General features: G+C 35.7%; 1 protein-coding gene across 29 annotated transcripts in view; it reads left to right on the top strand.

The window, feature by feature from the left end:
* The window catches only part of Nrxn3 (neurexin 3), a 1,577,562-nt gene that overhangs the window by 1,197,266 nt on the left and 359,021 nt on the right, over positions 1-21,275 (top strand). For all 29 annotated transcript variants that reach the window (XR_009226397.1, XR_009226396.1, XM_058577846.1 and 26 more), the window contains one exon: positions 13,605-13,786. Coding sequence is in view for 27 of the 29 variants with exons in the window: in XM_058577846.1 (XP_058433829.1) it covers positions 13,605-13,786 (182 nt within the window). In the remaining 2 variants the exon portion in view is untranslated. The remainder of the gene's footprint in view (positions 1-13,604; positions 13,787-21,275) is intronic.

Here is a 21,275-nt window from a genome sequence, read left to right as displayed (position 1 = left end):
CTACCTAGCTCCCACTCTTACCCGTGGGTGATTGCAATGGTCTTTCTCTCCATCCACTGGATACCTCCCTCCACACTGCATAAAGTGAGTTTTTCTCAAATGTAGGTATGTATGTGCTCCCCACTGATCAAAATAGTCTTTTAAACAACTCTTTCAACACTAAAAACATTCTGTTGAGAATTCGATGTGGGACTGTAATAGATTTACTAAATTCAAACTTATATCTTCAACTTATATACTCAGAGCAGTGGACATAACAGTCCTGGCTTCTGGCTCCAGGACTGCCCCAAATAGACAAGCTTACGTGCTCAGAAAATAATGAAAGATTAAAAAATTATCTGGTAGAAATTGAAGGTTTAATCCTTGAAGTATTTCTGTTACAAAAACAAAACTCTATCAGGAAAGTACTGACTTGTCTACTAAGATACAAGTATCTTACTATGACATTCAGCATTCTGCAGGGCTCTTACTGCTCTATTTTCAGGGACCATCCTTGCTGTATCCAGCTCTTCAGACTCCACACTACCCACAAGGGATCATGCCCTGTTCCCCAAATATACCATGCTCTATCACATCTCTTCCAGATAGAATGTCCTTCCCTCTTTAAAATCGGGAAATTATGGACTTACCCTTAAGATTCAGAATAGGTTGAAAATGCACCTATGACTCATGCTGTGGATTCCCATCTCATTTTGAACATCACTGAATAGGTCACATTGTATTACACCTACAGCCTGCTTCCTAGTACATAAAGGAAGTCAACAAGTGTTCTTTTTTAAATTTCCCATGCCATTACATTTATTTTTTACTTACTAAATGTTCTGTTTTTCTCCTAAGGAAAGATTATTTTGATTAGAGTCACTTTAGTTTATTTTAAGGAGTTCCAAAGCAAATCTTTCTTCATCCTTACTTGTACATTTTTCTTGACAAATCTTACCCACTATTTTTCTTTGTGAAGTTCAAAAAGTTACGATTCTGTTTAGAGGTGCCTTGAAGATTAACAGAGTGAATATATTCAGATTTTCCCTGTACAGTAATATAAAATGATCTGTGCATATGTGAAATTCTTATGCCCTTTGAAAGTTGCAGTTTTCTTTATATAGCTTATCTTTTCATATCTTTTTTTCATTGAATTTATTTCAAGATATTTTATAGATTTTTATTATTTTGTTTGGGATTTCCCCTTTTATTTTAACCTGTTGATTGCTATAATTTAAAAATGCTATTGATTTTTTTATGGTACAATATACATAACAAAAATTTACCATAACTATTTTTAAATATATAGTCAGTAATGCTAAGTAATATTCCATTGCATAGTAGACCATATTTAGTTTACCCATTCATCTGTCAATGGAGATTTGGGTTTTTCTGCAGTTTGGATAGTGTGAATAATTCTGCTATGAACATAGATGCAAATGTCTATTTAAATCACTGCTTTCAATTCATTTGGGAATATAGCTAAATGTGAAACTACTGGACCACATGATAATTCTAGAGTTAATTTGAGAAATTGCCATACTTTTTCCACTGCAACAACAATGTTTTAATTCCTATTAGCAGTATAAAAGTTTTTCAAATTCTCCACATCCTTACTAATACTTGTTATTTTCTGGTTGTTAATACCAGTCATCTTACATTGTATAAAGTTACATTTCAATGAGATTTTGGTTCACATTTTCATATCAATTAGAGAAATATATACTCAAGGCCTTTGCCCATTTATTTTTCACTTTTTGGCAGTGCTGGGGATCAAGTTCAGGGCCCTAAACATGCTAAGCAGGAGCTCTGTCATTTACACCCAAGCCCTACCCATTCTAAAATGGGTTGATTTTTGAGTTGGAGTCTTTATATATTCTCAATACTAATTTCTTAACACATATATGGTTTGCAAATATTTTCTTGCATTCTATGGGAGAAATTATTATTATTCCACTCAGTTTATGGTGATTTGATGCACAAAATAAATATTCATTCTTAAACCAAATTAATCTACTTTTCAGTAGATGAATGAATGAATGGGAATGACTGAGTATAGTCCTTTTCATGCTTTTGATGTCATGTCCAAAAATTATTGCCAAATCCAATGTCATGAAGTGATTCCACCAAGCTTTCTTCTAAGAGGTGTATGATTTTCGCTCTTATATTTAAGTCTTCGACCTCTGTTGAACTATGTTTTTATATGATATAAGGTAAGTGTCCAATGTGATTGATTTGCCTATTGATTTTTAGTTTTCCTAGCAGTCTAATTTTCCTAGACTATCTTTTCGCATTAAATAGTCTTAGCCCCCTGTATAAATCATTGCATCATTTTTGGCAGGATGACAAGATATCAATTTTTATTTATCTTATTTTAGATCAACTTACCAATTTTAAGGATTTTAAATGAGTTATTTGGGACATGTATATATTTAATCATGTAAATTTTGAAAATTATTGAATACTTTTCCAGTATTTTACAACTCATTTCATTTTATTACTTTATTTTAGTAAGAATTTCCAAAACAATGTGGAACAATACTGTGATAATGAACATTTCTATTTTCATGATTTTAATGGCAAGAATATACAGTTTTACAATTTATCATGTGTTGTTTTGTTTTTGATAGTTACTATCCTATTTAGAACATTTTGTTCAATTGCTGCCTTAATTAAATTTTTTGAAGGGATAGCTCCAGGATATTTCTTAAGTCATGGATAAAATTATATCCTAATTCTACTTTAATTAATTTATGTAATAAATTTTGGTAAGTAGATATCTTTATGTTGAAATGTAATACTTCACACATTCCTGGAGTGTTGCATTTAGTCTTTTAATGTAGCGCCAATATGTTTATTCAGAAATTTTTATTGATTATTTGTAAGTAAAATAATTATGTTTGCTCATGCTGTGGATTTATGAGGTATTGATATTAAGAGTGTATTGGGTATGTAAGAAGTGAGGAACATCTTAACCTGGGCCACTATAACAAAAGGCCCTAGACTGGGTAGCTTTGTAAATATCAGAAATTTATATCTCATAGTTCTGGAGCCTAGGAGTCCCAAATAAGGGCAGATTCTGGTGGCGCCTGGTGAGGGCCTGCATCCTTATGAACATCATCTTCTCTTTCAACCTCACAATGTTTTTAATATAACTTACATATAGAAACCATTAAGGGTTTTTTGTCAGCAAGAATATTCTCAGTGCAGCAAATGCTCTTATTTGGAATGAATGGGAATGACTGAGTGTAGTCCTTTTCTCTGGCTAAATTCCTGACTTATCCTCAGTCATGATCATCATTCCTTGTCAGATCCTTTAACCAGGACTTAGTATGTCTGTGTGTTTTAGGCCCTGTCATAGTCACCAGGGGTTCTTTTTTATCCAGAAATTTTCTATATAAGAAAGAAAATGAATTTGAACTAGCTTCCACTAAACACACCAGCTATTGAAAATTTACTATAAGAAAGAGAAGGGTATGGCTCAATCCTATGGACCACTTGAACTAAGTACTTAAAAAACAATAAGATTTCCTCTCTTGGTGTTTGACAATTTGTCTTCACTCTTTGAGTCCATGTTTATTTTCTCAAAATGCCTCCCTGTAGTAGGGGATGTGGCCAGGGCAGCTGTGTGCCTCTCATGTACATCTTCGTCATCAGAAAGGTGCTGGTGGAGGAGGGTTTCCATATTTAAAAAAAAAAAAAAAATTGGTGAAGTGCTTTTGCGGGCTAAAGTTGGATTAATTTATTACATTTTAACAAATCAGCTGTACGTGAGTGCAGAATCTTTTAAGGATTTGACAATGACGGTGTCCATTTGCATCATGCAACTGATTTGGGAGGGAATCACAATATCTGTGTGTGAAGATGTTCAGTGTTTCCAGATGAAGACAGAAGTTGTTCTGGGACAGTAAAATAAATAAAGTCCCGAGCAGATACCAAAAAATGTGAGCAGTCTTTCACTTTGAGTTGATCATTAAAAAAAAAAAGGCAATACTGAAATTTTTCTAGAGTTCTCTATTATATGCATATTACCTTTTTTGATCTTTAGTACAACTCTTTAAGATTATTAGGCAGGAGAAGCAGTACCATCTTCTTAACCATGGAAAAACAGAGATGCTGTGAAGATAAATGATTGTTACATGTTATGGAGCATGGTTACAATAGTTGACATGGTTTCCTTTTCTCCTAACTCTATGATGTGTTCTGTGATTGTTATGGTTCAGATGTGAGGTATCCCCTAAATTCATGTATGAAACAATTCAAGAAGGTTCAGAGGAGAAATGATTGGGTTCTGAGAGTCTTAACCCAATCAGTAAATTAATTCCCTGCTAGGGATTAACTGAGTGGTAACTGAGGTGGTAGAGTGTGGCTGGAAGAGGTCAGAATTGGGACTTTGAGCTATATATTTAAATCTGGCAAGTGGAGTCTGTCTCTCTGCTTCCTGATCAGCATGTGAGCTGTTACCCTCTGCCACACTCTTCCACCATGATGTTCTGCCCCACCTGGAGCCCTGAGGTATAGAACTAGGCCTTCTATGGACTAGGACCTCTAAAACTGTGAGCCTTAAATGAACCTTCCCTCTTCTACAGTTGTTTTGGTCAAGTCCTTTTAGTCACAGCAATGAAAAAGCTGACTAAAACGGTGATTAAGAAATATGTGTCTCATATAACCAAGAGTCATTACCCTTCAAAAGTATTAGCCAACTTTTCCAGAAAAATCATATTTTATGAATTAGAGTCACAAATACACTAAAGTAATCTGTGTATAGCCCCTGGCTCTTCAAAGTGTTGGAGTTCATATAAATCAGGCGTTTAAATCAAAGCTCTTGGAAATAGGCAACTACTTTTCATCTGTATTTCTTTTTTGGAGAATATTCAGTACTTAGAAGTCCCTCAATTGCTCTTATGAGAGAAAGAATTTCAAAGTTGCGGAATAAAAGGAGGAAAAGGAAGCAGATAAATGTGTTCTGAACTTCTTTCTTCTAACCTTGTCCTGTGAGATGTCATCAGAGGGAATACATTTAGAAAAAAAAAATGATTCTACAGAAAGGGCTGCAGAGTAATTATAAAACTATCATCTTCGCTTTTATTTTCACATATTTATATTTTGCCTAAGGACACATGTATACATGGTCTTTGCTCTTGGTTAATATTCTATCAAATAAAACGATAACACTGATATTCTTACATTTGTCACATTGCTTTTCTACTATATATCCCTTCGAAATAAAATCGATATGTATTTATTTATTTATTTCTACAGAAACAATTTGCAGTGTGATTTAGGAACTGAGGGATAACATAAAACAATTTGACTCAAATGAATGTGATTTTTTTAATCTGAGTCTGCTAAAATTTCACTGAATAAAGATCATTCAAATGTCTTTGTCGTTAGGTTTCTTTTATAAATTGAAAGCCGTGTTCTACTCCATCATAGGAGACACTGAGAACCCTAACTGATGAGTATTTATAAAGTATTTCCACATGAGGTTAAATGCAAAAAGCTGAGCTGGATTAATGGACACTGTCGTTTCCTATTTCTATATTTTCATTCTATTTCCATGCTTGAATGGTATTGTGAGATATGCAAGAATAGGTGAGGAAATTTCATTGATTAATTCAACAATGTTTATTTTCTGAGCATTCATAATGTCGATAGGTAAATTAAACAGCCTTGTGCTCCAGGAACTTGTAGTACACAGGTTGTGGATTTTCATTTTGTTTGGTGATAAAACTTAATATTTATTTTCTTCAACCTGAAAACTATGCAATTTCCTAGGACTTATTTTGTTTGGCTATTTAAGAAACCAGCATGAGGTGAAAGTTCAATGAGGTAATCTCTGACGTAAAGCTCATTGGGTTCAGTGGGTAGAGTAATTATTCATGAACAACTTACCGCCTGACCTTGTTTTACACACTTTACAAGAGAACAGATGACCTCAGATAAAATCATTGTTGTTTCAGTAAGATGAAATGGTTACCCTTTCCATGCTGCCATTTCTATCAGGAAAAGATGGAGTTTCCAGCTTCTTGGCTTTATTTTAATTTTGACCACATGTTAAAAACCCATTTTCATTCATTTCCTTACCTAGACACAAACTGAGTGTAAGAATTGAGGATTTTAGGGAAACAACATAGCTAAATAAAAATCATAGAGATTGCTAAATCAAACAGATCTGGATTCAATTCCTGATTTCACTAGATAATTTTGTAGAAGATATTTGTAAGTGATTTTGCCTTATTTTATAACCACTCTTATCTTTAAAATGGAGACAGTAACTGTTGCATGATGAATTGTGCTACCCCCCAAATTCATATAGAGCTATGCCTTGGTCTCTGTGGCAACATTTTAAAGAAACCACTGTGGATACCAAAATCCACAGGTGCTCCATTCTTTTATATACAATGACCTGGTATTTGCATACAACCTGTGAACATCCTTTCATATACTTTTAATTTTCTCTGGATTATTTATAATACCTAATATAAAGTAAATGTTCTGTCAATAATTGTTGTGCTGTGTTGTTTAGGAAAGAAGAAAGACTGCACATGTCTAGTACACATATAATTTTTAAAAAATATTTTTGATTTGCTGTTTGTTGAATCTGTGAGCACAGAACCCACAGATATTTGAGGGCAACTTTACTGAGACATAGTCTTCAACATCTTAGAATGTGAGAGTAGCCAGTCATGGTGGCACATGCCTGTAATCTCAGTGGCTCCAGAGGCTGGGATAGGAGGATTGCAAGTTCAAAGCCAGTCTCAGCAACTTAACAAAGCCCTAAGTAACTCAGTGAGACCCTGTCTCTAAATAAAATACAAAAAAGGGCTGAGAATATGGCTCAGTGGTTAAGTACCCTTGGGTTGAATCCCTGGTACAAAAAAAAAAAAAAAAGTAACTGTATTCTGGAGCTATAGTCATTAAAGACAGAATTAAGTTAAATGAGATCAGTGGAGTGGGATTTAATCAAATATGACTGGTATCTTAGAAGAAGAGGAAAATTAGGACATAGGTAGGTTCAGAGGGAAGGCCATGTTTCACACAGGTGAAAAATGGCTATCTACCAGTCAGGAAGAGAGTATTCAGAAGAAACTAACTCTGCTGACATTTTGATCCTGGACTTCTAGCCTCAAAATTGTGAAAAAAACAAATTTCTGTTGTTTAAGCCACCTAGGCTGGCTGTAGTACCTCCTTATATAGCCCTAGCAAACTGATAATATAGCAACAATATCTCAAGTGCAGATATAGGGATTTGAAATACTATGTTGAATACTATCATATAGAGTAAATAGTTCATATATATAGCTGATGTGAATATTGATATTAGCATTACCATTAGTATTAGAATTACTATTGCTAAGCAGCAGAACCAAAGAGAAGAAAAAAAAGACACTTATGAAAATTCCTTTAGGAAAGAAAGGATTTGATTATGTCCCTGGAAACTTTATTTGTAAATCAATTTTAGTGTCTAAAATATTGCATACTCTACCACCTATCATCTTTTTGCTTAGAAGTCTCCTGGAATCCATGAGTAACAATACTTCTATGTTTACCTGTGCAGCATGTTTCTGAAGTAATGTATTTCTGCAAAACATCATTACCCCCAAAGACAGAATCAGGGTGTACTTGTCAGTATTCATAAATGTATTCAGAAACTATCTATGATTTTTATTTTACTTAAAGTTTGGGAAAATGAAAGTGTATATAATGTAACACGGAAATAAGACATCTCGATAGTTGGTATCAGATTTAGACACAACATAATTATTTGTTTCTTCTTCATTACTCCTGGAAAATCCATGATAGCATTTCTATCAATGACTCTAACCAAACAAATTTGAAGGAACCTAGTATATCCCTGAAGAATGGTTATTGTTGATCCTATTTACCACCAGAAATTTTAGTTCACAGCAAAGTATTGAGTTAGATGGTAAAATTTTATGGGTTTTATGTTTTTCTCCTACCAGCTCCTCTGGCATGGTGGCATGGTGGCATTGGATAGAATATAAAAGGCCTTCACTGCATGCAAGTTTGAGTTTCAGTGTTACTGAGCACACTTAATACTACACTGAACCAGTACTGGCTCTGCTGGGAAGTCTTTGAGTTGAAACCTTGTTTCTGGGATCCTAGGACACGTTATGCAATATTGCCTCTATAAATCTCAGAAGGTAATGGGTTTGGGCTTAATGCCCATTTAGTTTTACTCATTCTTCCTTCAAGAGAGGGAAGAGATTGCCCCAGATGGAGGGAGCCCCCACCTGCCTGAGCACCTTTTAAGAAATGGAGCCTGGCTATCCCTGAGGATGTATTTGATTCTCAAGTATTGTCAGATTCTCGGTTTACTAAACACCAAATATACTATTTCTTTACCAAAGAAAAAGGATATTCTTAAAAATAGGGGGAAAAAACCTTTCTCTTTTAAGGTTCATTTTTTTTCAGCTTTCCTTCCTTTAAGAGTATTTTATTATTGGTTTTGACATTTATTTTTAAAAATTCAAAGAGGCTGACTAGATCAGTAGGCCATCCATTCAATAAACTCATCAGAGGGCAGTTTGTAAAATTCGTATCTCTTACCCTACGTTCCCTTGTGACTCCCTCTGCAATGCAATGCCTTTTTTTGCAGTTTTCTATCTGTCATTCACCCTTCTCTCCTCCTTGCAGGGCTCTGGGGAGGAGAGCTAGGGATTCTGTTAGGGAGTTTCACCCCATGGGTCAGCAGGACACCCTGTCCTGGGGAGAGAAGTTCAGAGTTAAGACAGGGAAATCTGATTCTATTCTCTGCTCCACCACCGAGAACTGCATCGAGCAGCTGAATTTCTTTGAGCCTCCATTTTCTTGTTAAAATAATAACAAAAATATTTGCCACTAAACCTTCAGTGAGTATTGAAGAAAGAGGCATCAAATGAGATACTACCAAAGAAGGCAATTTGAAAACCAATCAATGCTATGGAAATGCTAGTTCCCACTGTCAGGAGAAAATGCACAAGATGCAGCCCAAATAGCTAGGGAGACAGAGGTAGAAGGAAACCATAGAACAAACCAACTAATATAAATCAAGAAACTATATTCTTCGGACCATCAGTCATTATGAGATTCTGGAGCTTTATGCCTCCATAAGCTAGAAGAGGTATTCGTCAGTTTCAAAGCCACAAGTCTTTCCATTTTGGTTTTATTAGCTATATGGTAATTGATATGAATAAAAGATAGTTTTAATTTTATAGCAATAACTATATCTACCGGCAGAGTATATTTTATGTCATTGATGGTCTATCTATTTTCCAAAAGGACTTGACAATTTATAATAAAGAACACAATTGTGGAGAAGCTTGATGAAGGAGTACTCAGAAAGAGGGAACCTAAAACAACAGAGGAAGCCACCTACACGTTACTATCATGAGATTTTAGACTGTATTCTCAGGCCATCTTCAAGAGCCTCAGCCTGATGTCCTGTTTCTCATCCTACTTAATGTATCATATGGGTTTGCACTTGAAGTATCACACTCACATTTTATTTATTATTTTCAATGTGATATACTTATATGAAAGTAATTTATCTAGTTCAGTTTAAATTTAGGTGTCTTGAGCTTCCAAAACTTATTTTAACACCAATAGAAAATCATTGTAGGGAACTTTGTCACATTAAAATATACACATATATATTTCATATATATATATATATATATATATATATATATATATACACATACACATATATATTTTTATATGTAGATATATATACACAAACACATATGTATATATCTTTGAGTATTTTCCTGAAGCTATTTAACTTCTAATTATATAATAAGCAAAATAATAAAAAAGTTACAAGTAGTCAATTTTATTTTCTGATTAAATTTTTCTTATTTTTCATACTTACACACATGCATAGGTACACACATGTACATATGTACATGCGTGCACACATATACATCTATATATTATTTTTATATTTAGAGTGAATCTTAGACAAGACCATAATCCTATTTCTGTGAATAATTTCCAAAAAAATGTGATCTGTTGTTTGGATATGAGACTGGAAATAGGAACAATGTCATAAAAGCAGGGAACTGGAGTTTAGAAATCAAACAAAAAACAATAATAACAATCCAAATGTTCCTAAACAAGGAAAAAGGTTATTTACCCTCAGAAATTAAATTCCATTAAGATAAGCTATAAAATACACCAAAGTTTTAAGAATCTTGGGAAAATATGTGACCTCGAAGAAAATGTATGCTTATTCTCTTAAAGAAGTCACATATTATCTGCTTCATCAGCTTATTGCTATCTACAGTTTTTCTTCAGATAAATTGATCATTTTTGCTATCAGGAAAGATAGTTGCATGGTCCTCATTATTAATGTAGTATGATCTTAGCACTGACATTCTGAACTCAGTTGAGAAACCAGGAATCAGTATTTCTTGGCTCACAGGAGAAGTTATGTGATGTGGTATTACATGACTTGGAAATAAAAACTCTTAATGGATATAAGGAGGGTTCTTATAGTTCCTGAGATGTTTCCCCCAAATTTATTTGTAATCCATACTTTAAAGTAACAACTTTTTAAAATTTGAAAATAAAAGTGAAACAACTTTATTATGTTCCTTTTGGGACTCTAGGCATTTTATATGAATTAACAGAAAGTGTGTGTTTATTTCTAAAAACCATGAAAGATAGAAAAACATAAAAAATAAGGAGAAAAACAATCACATTATCAGAGTAGAAAATTGCAACTACTAGTTAACTTCCTCTAAAGGAAGTTTAGGCTATGGAAACACTCAGGGTCTTTATTCACCCTGAATAGAAAGCTCAGTACCGAGAACAGATGTTTTAATACTGCTTTCTGCATACTAGAATAAGCCTTATACTAAGCGCTTTTTATCTTTTATTCCCTTTTCACCTATAGAGTTAGAATTATCTAACATATATAACATGTTATAGATATATATATGTATATATGTATATATATGTATGTATGTGTATATATATGTATGTATATATATATAATTTTTATTTTAATATGCAGATTTCGGGTGATGGCTTTGTGTTCAATCTGATTTGGTATTGGAAGAAAAAGTGAAAAGAGCTAAATTTGGATAGCTTTGCCCCATTGGTCCAGTTTATTGTGCAAAAAAAAGTTACATTGGCAGGTAGTGAAAAAAGACTTGTAGACGGGTGGCTCAGGCTGGGGACTTAAAGAAGGTACCACTGACTTAAATGAAATATCTGAGCCTCTGTTCTATAAAACTGTTAACCAAGGAAATGTCCCATACAATTGTAGGGAAATTTCATCTAACAAACTTGTATAATCTTTGCAAATTGTAAAGTTCTATTTATATTATTATTCTTTTTTGCAATGAGTTTTTTACTTTGTTTATTTGTAGTAACAAAATACACCTCTGTGGCAAAATCCACTATGTGGCACAATTCACTATGTATTTAGGATAGAATAGGGTAAGATTTTATAAATTATCATGAAATGTCACAAGCTGATTTGCATTTTTTGGTGATTTTATACATTAATCACTGAGTAACCTTCAGTTTTCCAAATAAAGAATGAAGGGAGCAATGATGACATTTGTAATAATCTACAGAAAGGGACTTATTTAAATTCTTCACAGATGGAGAGATATCAAGGGTAAATCATTATACCCACATTTCTAATTTTAAGAAGATTTGATTGTGTTTGTGGATGATAAGGAGCCAACATTGTTTTGCATATAGACTTCATCATAAACTTTGCTTACTACAGTCCCAAATTCTCCATATGACTGTGGGAGGCTTTCCAGAGACCATTCCCTAAAGATTGAGAAATTCATAAAAGGAAAATAATGTCATGCTACATGTAATGTATAAACTCACCAAATTGGAATGATTTGAATAGTGACCTTTCAAGGGGGACAAATGACATTCTATATATACATCAGAATTTAATGTGGCTTTCTTCTTTACAAAGATGACATATGACATATACTCCTAATTCTAGCTCAAAGGAGTATATTATTTCTTAGCAAGCTGCATAACTCATCTCTTCTTCAGCTAGCGTAATTCCACCCAATATTTTCTGTAAACTAGCCCTGATAATAAATGTGGACCAGTGCTTGAGATTTTTAGTAACTGCTAAAGATATCTGAATGGTTGTCTAATGTTGTTTTAAAAATAGTCTTAAAGGTTGGAACATGTTTGCTGGGATATTCACAAGAAAATCTAGTGCCAAATGTTCTTTGGACTTTGAGCTGAGTAACATATGGAAATACTCACTGTGGGTAACAGGCAGGAAACCATGAAGGTTATTATGGGGTAGTCTATTTTGTCTACTAAATTGAAATATATTTTCCCAGAATCAGAATTTAAACTTGCTTCTTGAAATAGGCTTTTTATATTTTTAAATACATATTTTTCTTTGTTTTTCTTTCTATTTGTTTTATAGATAATTTCATATTCATATATTCTTGGTAGCCTCTGGTTTCACACTGAGAAAAGGAAATTCATGAGTAAATAATAAAAAAACACTGATAAACCCACTAGTTGTAACTGATGATACCACTTCTCATGTTAAAAGTTCATTTTCTGGGGATTATTTTGCTATGTCTCATGTAGTTTGGAAAAGGAATTTGAAACTGTTGTTCTAATACCAGATAAATTCTACCACTAGAGGAGAAAAACATTCATTTTTAAAGAGCTTGGAAATAATTTTAGTCACCATGCTTATGGCAACATAATAGGGAAATAGGCAAAAGCTTTCAGTCTTACAAGTTGAACATTCCTAACACAAAAATCCAAAATCTGAAATGCTTTATACCTAAAACTTTTTGAACATTGACAGGGTGTCGCAAGTGGAAGATTCTACCTGATCTCATGTGATAGGCTCTAATCCAACTGTAAATTACCTTCAAGATATGTGTATAATTTGTCTATAAAACAACTAAATTTTATATTTAGACTTGAGTCCTATCTCCAATATATTTTATTATGTATATGCAAATATGCCAAAATTTAAAAAAAAAATTTATTTCAGAATCACTCTGGCCCCAAGTATTCCATTAAGGGATACTGCCCCATATTACTTGGTTTTCTCAGGGCATAACTGTGTCTTCTGTGGGTGGAGAAGGCATGGGCATGAGAGAAATGGTGCCTTTTGGCTTCCTCATTACACTGATTTTGGTGAGGCATCTCTGGAACAGTTCCCTGCTCCACTGATCAGAACCTTTTGATAGCCAAGAGATGGGGGACAAGTTCTTTATCTCATGCCTGTCCTAGCCAGGATGGAAAATTAATTCTGCTGTTGGGAAGGACAGAGAAGTTGTTTGTCACAATGTACCAAAGCTCTTCGACACAGCACATAATTTGCCCTCCACTAATACGCAGCAAGAACTACGGATGTTAGGAATGTCTCTCACTAACATCTGCTTTGTTATTCATTTCTTTTACTTCCTTTTACTGGCAACTTTAATTTGAGGTGACAGATGCCTTCTGAGGCTTTGGAAGTCATCCCTCTCAGTAACCAAATCCTGTCCTGTGGGGGACGTTTCCTCTCTGCAGCTGTTCTGTGAAGCCTCAGCAGTGTGCTAGAGTTGGCAATGCACAGTACAGTGCCCTGACATCTCGCTCTCTCCTTGCCTTCACAGCTGGTGCTACCTACATCTTTGGGAAAAGTGGTGGCCTCATCCTCTACACCTGGCCGGCCAATGACAGGCCCAGCACGCGCTCTGACCGCCTGGCAGTGGGCTTCAGCACCACGGTGAAGGATGGCATCTTAGTACGCATCGACAGCGCTCCAGGTCTTGGAGACTTCCTGCAGCTTCACATAGTGAGTACCCGGCCTTGGCCTGCATTCTCTTGTCTCCCTGGTGGTCTGAGTTGGTGAGTCAGATAAATGCAGCGGAACACTCCACACACGGACACAACAAAGGTGCACATGCTTCATAGGAATTGCCTTCCATTATGTGAACCATCACACTCATACATGCTTCTGTGATAAAAAAATTAAAAACTCTCCCCTCTGTTCCAGGAATATATATATAGAAAAAAAACAAAAACAAAAACCTATTATTCTCTTTCAAACTCCCTTTCCCAACCTTGTGGTTTGGCCTGCAGATAAACATCTAACAGATCACTTGGGTGCAGACAATAGCTTTACAAGGTGTGGTTCAACTTACTTGGTACAAATAGCAAAGCTAACTGGAATGTTTATGATTTCCTGGGCTGGGGTTTGGCAAACCTATAAAGGGCCAAGGAGGGACTCACAGGCTGGTTATATAGTCACTATCAGAGTGACTCAGTTTTGCCATAGATAATACATCTTTTTAGTGCACAAGACGGAATTTCAGTGAAAATTCATTTACCAAAATTAGCCACAACTGTAGTTGGTGACCCTTGTCCTAAGACGCAAATATCACTGTAGAGGTAGATATAAAGAATGTGTGATAAAAACTGATGTCAGAGCTCCAGAGTGGGTGGGGCTGTGTTTCAAAGGAAATAGCACAAGGACCAAGATTAGTGTTATTCATGCATATTGCATATCTGACATTTTGCTTTACGTCTTGTATGTATGAACTCAATAGGACTATACTTTCAGTCCCTACAGATCTTAAGAAAATACTGCAAATCTAAGAAACTAAAATGATTTGAAGGAAAAAAACTGCTTTGTTATGAGGATAGGAAATATTTTTATAGCAACAATTAACCCATTTTATCACCTGTGCAGTCTGCAGCTAAGAAAGTAGGCTAAAGATATGATTCTCATCTATAAGCACCCCAAGTGCAGCCACCAACAGCAAGGAGAGGAATTGTTCTCATTAGTTAGCAATGACAAGGCTAGAAAGAATGGATTTAATTTGGAGCAATAAGAATTCAGTTTAAATATCAGGGGGAAAACAGCAGTTAAGAAAAAAGATCAACTGGGGATTAGTACCAATCTGTAAGAAAAAAAAAGGAACACTGACTGGAGATTCTTGAATCAGAGTTTGCTGATATTCAGTTCTAGGGATAGAAGCAGGACTTAAGATTTCATTGCTGGGCTCCAGAGTTGGAAGTGTTCATCTCTAGCACTTGCTCCTTCAACAAGCCTTGGAAGTGGGAACAACTCAAGTTTGAGACTAGAGCTGGAAGCTTGTCTGGCCCAGTAGGAGCCTGAGCAGAGCAAGAGTCTACTTCCAAATGCAAGAAGGGATTGTTTAGAAGTGATGGCCTTCAAAATGTAGAAAAGGAGTCTTAAAGATTTGAGTTGCAAATTTTAAATTCTGAGATAATTTAAGAGCTATATAGTATAACAAGCCTGAGCATAAACATTTTTAAAAGCCACACCAAGGAGCAAAGAGAAAGGAAGCCATAGTTCTATAGTTTATCTTTATTTGGTCTCTAAGAACCACCATAATTTACAGAACTCTTGGAGATTTATGCTGCATATAACTTAATGACTATTTCATGGCAGCTATAACTAGGATATTATCACCAGCTCACTTGCATTTTCATAGTGATTTATCTTCTTTTTTTGTTCAGTGTGACTTACTCAGAAAAAATATGATTTGGCATGGCCATGAGCATCTTTTTGAGTCAACTACTGTGCTACTTTTTATCCAATTCTCCCCATTCACTTTTAAGAAAGAGGTTTTCTTATTTTCTGACAGTTTGCTTGGAATTGCTGATGTTTTTATAAAATGGATGTGTGAATACTAAGAACTTCTAGGAGGAGCTAGGATACTCTGGTATATTGTATTATGACATTATAACTTTGTCCTTTCTTAAGTGTTTTGAAAAAAATGAATTCTTCTAAAACATACTTTAGGGTTCAAGTATACATTTGTTTGTATTCATTAGTGTGTGTACTCTGTTTAAGCATACATATTAGGTTTTGTGGTATATCACTTTGTTTATAAAAAGCAAAAATAGTAGAAATTTTTCATCGCAATATGTAGAACCATCTTGGGGTGCTATGTACCTACTCCAGTGAAGCTATGATTCCCTAAACATCCTGGGAAATTCCAGTAGATTTTCCTGCAAAGCTGGGGTTAGAAAATTATATAATCTGCCTGATCTTTTCAAAAGAAAAGACAAAGGGACGCTACAATATAAAAAATTCACACAATTCTATGGTGAACCTGACCTATGCATGACCCTCTCAAGCATGGGGCTCCTTCATTGGTCTAGTTGTGTGAAACCATGTTGTATTTCTTTGTGGATCATCTCTTTCTGTATACTCCTTATCACAATTGAAAATAAAATAACCCAAGTAGAGTGCAAGGATTGAATAAAAAATTAGTCTCTTATTTTGGACATATATGTAGATATATCAGGGAAATAAAGCCATGGTTATCTATTAAGGTACTTTTAAAAGACTGTTACTATCTGTAAAAGGTGGTTTTGTTTGTTGAATGGTTCTTTGTTTTCTTGTACTAAAGAAAATTACTTGAAAGGAAAAGAGCTTAGGGGTTATCAGCAAAAGTGAAAAAGTTCGGGCAGGAAGCAAAAGATTTCACTCCACCTTGCCATTTGCCTACAAGAAGAGAACTTGCTGGGAAAACAAAAGAAATGATGGCAGTATTCAGAGGAGATGCAAGCTTGTGGCTTTGTTTATTTAGAGCTGCTTTAAAAGAATACCTATGATTTGATAATTTGTAAATAATAGAAATTTATTTCTCCATTTGGGAGATGGGGAAGTTCAAGATCAAGATGGCAGCAGGTTAGAACTTGGTCTTGCTGCTTCCATGAGGATAACTTGAACACTATCCTCTAGAGGAGAGATTGCTATGTTTTCACATGAAGCAGAAGAACAAAAAAGTGAACCTACTCCTGTAAGCACCCTCCTCCGCCCCGTACCTTTGGAAGTACTGGGAATTGAACCCAGGGGTGCTCTACCACTTAGCTACATCTTCAGCACTTTCTGTTTTATTCTGAGACAGGGTCTCTCTAAGTTTGAGGCTGGCTTTGAACTTGCAATCTTCCTGCCTCTGCCTCATGAGTAGCTGGCAATACAGGCATGCACCCTTGTGCCTGGTGCTGAAAGACAGCTTATAATGCTGTTAATCTGCCTTTAGAAAGACCCTGACTCTCAACACTATTGCATAGGGTATGGGTGACACATCCAGACCATGGCAGGGCGATAAATTCCAGGGAGAAGGAAAAAAGGACAGGAATCTGCCTACACACATACACCAGACTATATGGGAGGGGAGTGAAGCTTCATTCTTTGAGTATGTGTGTTAACTGTGGAAAGAACTCTAGTGGTACCTGTAATGGTGGTCAGGCTAATAAAGTTGTTTTAACAACAAAGTATGAATGAATATATGTGTGTGTATGTGTTGTGTGTTGTGTGTATGAGGGAGAAAGAGAGAGAGGAAAACAGCAAGAGAGAGAATCAAACAAGATCCAGACAGAGACAGAAGAGAAAATTTGTGTCTTATAAATGAGCAACTTTTAGAAATTCTTGAAGTGTTCTGTGTGGCTTCAACACTGTCACTGGAATAATTCATTTTTATTCCCAAGTTAGCTTATTTGAAGGAAGTGAAAATGCTCTTCCAAGAATACCCGGGAGTCTGACTCTGAGGTGAGCACCCATCTTAGAATAGTCCACAGCAGTAATGGCAGATGGATTTTGAGCTTTACACTGGAAAGATTTGTGCAGGCAGCAGAGATTCCAGCAGGTTGGAGATCCGGTCTTTACTCAATTTGTCTGCTGCAGGTGCTAAGTGGGCCATTGTGGATGTACAATGCACAAGTATTACACATGATTTGAACTTTCCCCTCTTCTCTTCCTGTCTTCTTGAAATCCCTACTCTTTAATAACTGTTTAGGAAAATAGGTATCTTCTTAAACTCATGCTTCATTGGAAGTACCTTAAATTGTTGACTAATTAGTTTAAATCAGCCAGTCTTGTTGTAATCCTTCTCATAGCAGGCTAAGGTCAGCTGCTGTGACAGAATTTGAGTTTTGATTGGAGAGTGGGAGAGAATGAAGGGTAAGTGGCCATGACTAATTTGAGGACATGCAATGTTGTGTCAGATGGCAGGAATGGGTAGACAAAGCTTGGGCAAAATTTAGGTATGCCCAATGAGAAATAATTAGGACAGAGAAAGAAAAAGGCACCAAGTTGAGTTGGGTAGGTGCTGTCATCATGATTTTTCTTAGTTCATGATTTATTAGATTATCTGTCATCCTGGTGAAGTCTCTTCCCCTTGTTATACTTTCTTTTTAACCTAAAGTCTTCTCATTTATTTGTTCCTCTTGGGAGTTAAATGGCCATTGACAATCAGTGATAAACAAGATAAGAATTGGATCATTTAAAAAATAAATCAGAGAAGGCCAAGAGATCAAAATAATTTGGAAACCACTTATTTCAAATTAACATTTCTTTGCTTTTTGGTTCACCCTTCCATGATGCAGTGCTTTCTGTATCAATTATGACTCATGATATTAATGAAATCATGAATGGAATGTGTTTGACAAAGGCAAAAAGTCCTTTGTTGAAGTACATGCGCATGAAATGAGATTCTGTGGAGGGAGGGTATCTTAGGGCACAGGGGTTTCTTTTTTGCTAATTATTATTTCAAATATAAGTTTTCTGCCACCGAAATCTATTGTTGAGGGATTAATCTGCTTAATATTTGGAGAACAGCTGCTGTTACTTGAGAGTGACATCTGCTCATTGACCCCATATCAAGGCTTCATAGAGCTGTGTCCCTTTTCACTCACCTTCATTTATACCAAAAGGGAAACAGTGAATAGGACCAGAGAAAAGATTACCATGAAGTGCTTACTCTTGATATCACGCAGCTCTTGACAATCTCCTTTCACCACCTACAAAATAGAGGGTCGGGGAGAGCTGGGCAACAATTAGCTTCCCTTCCTGTAGTCAATGCTGGGTGTAAAAAAGACATCCTATTAATTTCTTTCTCCCTGTGTGTAATTTACAGTAAATCCTCTTAGATTCATTTTTTAATTATGAGCCTTTCAGGAACGGTGAAAATTTATGTGTCAAGGCATCTGTTTTGTTTGACAAGAATCTATAACCTTTCCCAACACTTTCTGTCCTGACTTATCATGTACATGCTTGGATAATACCAAGCAAGGAAGATGAAAGAGTGCCATCCAGACAGACCTCTTTTTCGTAAGGGCAAAATACTCTTCTTGCAAAAATCAGGCCCTCCAAATAAGAGACTGGTAATATTCTCTCAGCGTCACATGTGAAGAAATTGGGTATTTTTTAAGTTTGGTTTGTATAATATGGTTTTCCATAACTTATTGCATTCAAAGAGACTCCTGGAGAATAAATGGGAACAGAACTGAAATATGACAAATGGTCGATTCTTTACATCTATTGCATCTATAAATTACCAGGCTGAAGGCATCATCTTGGTCACTCTATATGGGCTATTTGCAGTAAACCATCAACATCTGCCAAGTTAGTCCTTAGTGACATTAGGTTGCTGTTAGCTCAGATTCATCTCTGGTTTTGGCCATTGATGGAACTGGATTGGACTTAGGAACTGTATTTAGGGGAATCTCCAATGGAGTACAGAGGAATGTTAGTGGTGTTTTTGAGACTGGTAACGTAAGTAAAGAGGGAAAGAACAAGAAAACAACAAAGGTGTCCAACAGATGCAATTTCATTTCCCACAGAGTGCTGTGCACTGCAGGTTGGCTCTGTATTTCCTTTCATTGCTATTTGTTCTTAGTGAAAAAGCCCTCTTTGGGTTTTCTGGGCTTAGGAGCTTTTCCAGATCATTAGCCACTTGTGCAGAGAGGGCCTGCTGGGCATCCTCCCTGCGGCTTCCAGCTTCGCTGTGCATCCCAGCAGAGTTGGACGAGAAGGTGGGAGAAGGCAGTGGAAGTGGGGATGGACAGATGTGAGTGCTTATGTAAGCTGGACCAGAGGCAGCTTTGTGCCTGGGAATGGGTGTGTGCTTCCTGAGATCTTTATGATTCCCAAGATATTTCTATCTAAATCTCTTCACTTTGATTCCACGCTTGTTTTTGCGAGGCAGCATGCCACAGTTGAAAGAGACCATTAATTTGAAACCAAAAGATTTAGATTCAGGTCCCATTTCTGTTGACTCTGAGCAAATCACTCCATCACTCAGAGCTTTGGCTTCCTCTTCTTTTAAATGGGTGTGGAAATATTATGTTGCAGGCTTCTGCTGAGGATCAATTGAAATAAGCTATTTAGAAGCTGTTATCAGCAAAGGACTGTACAAATGTAGAGTGGTAGTTTTCTTGAAAAGTTAGACAGTAGTTAATGCCTTCCTTAGGGTAATGACTGTGTAAATGTGCACCTACACACATGCACACACATATACTCACACCAAAAAACAATAATGATATGTTTTACAGTAAAAAGTAAACTTTCATTTTAAGTTTTCTATGTACATAAATTTTCTATGACCATTTTTGCAAAGGAAATTCCATCTTATCTGGTCAAAAACAAATTTTTCATTTTAGATTTACATTTGAGATTTTGGAGCTTAAGATGAAGACACTTTACCCCTGGGTTAGGTCAACAGGGTAAATGAACCTTTGTCATTTGCTTAGTGCCTCATTATGTTGTGTGAGGTCTCCATACCGTGTTTCAGGGAAATGTTCTATTCCTCTCTTCTTCAGTCTATATCACTCCCCAAATCTCCTAAGCTCACCAGTAAATGTGTAACCCACCCTGGTCTGATGTCCTGCTCTTGTTTTATTAATCATGAAAAAGGGATTAAGCAACTTTGCATAAAGGAGAGGAGAAGGAAAAGGAAAGGAGGAGAACAAGATGACAATAACCATCACAAACACCACTAATAACCACACCAACCATAATAACAGAAGCAAAAGAAAAGGAAACCCTTCTAGATAGGCTAATATGAAACTGGTTTAGGCCCACCAAGGTACCAACTGAATATAGAAGGCTCAGCTCTACACTTGAGGATTATAGAGCACCAGAAAGATCATCAATTGGCCCAATGTCTCAAGTGAGTACATGGAGAGTGTGGACAGAGGAAGCAGCTGCTGCATTTTTAGCAAGTTTACTAGAATCGTAAAACCACAGATCTAAAGAAAAATATTTTATAGATTTCAGTTTCCCAAAAAATGAAGGCAAATATTATAAATTTAATATGCAGATGAAATGTACAATAATGCCATCATCAAAACTGAATTGACAAAGTGTGTAGAAAATATCATGCCTGGTAGGCAGTTATGAGAGGCAAATTCGAAATGCCCATATCTTTCTCATTTATCATTTACATCAGTGCCTCTTACACTGTCATGTTTCAGAATCCTCAATGCATATATAATGTGAATTTTGAAAAAGTAAGATTAAGAGA

Source organism: Marmota monax, unplaced genomic scaffold (genome assembly GCF_021218885.2).
Source record: "Marmota monax isolate L192 unplaced genomic scaffold, Marmota_monax_Labrador192_F-V1.1 WCK01_AAM20220418_F8-fsc00017, whole genome shotgun sequence".
Lineage (NCBI taxonomy): Eukaryota > Metazoa > Chordata > Mammalia > Rodentia > Sciuridae > Marmota > Marmota monax.
The sequence above is the reverse complement of the archived record's forward strand: the minus strand, read 5'-3'. Positions and strand labels throughout refer to the sequence as shown.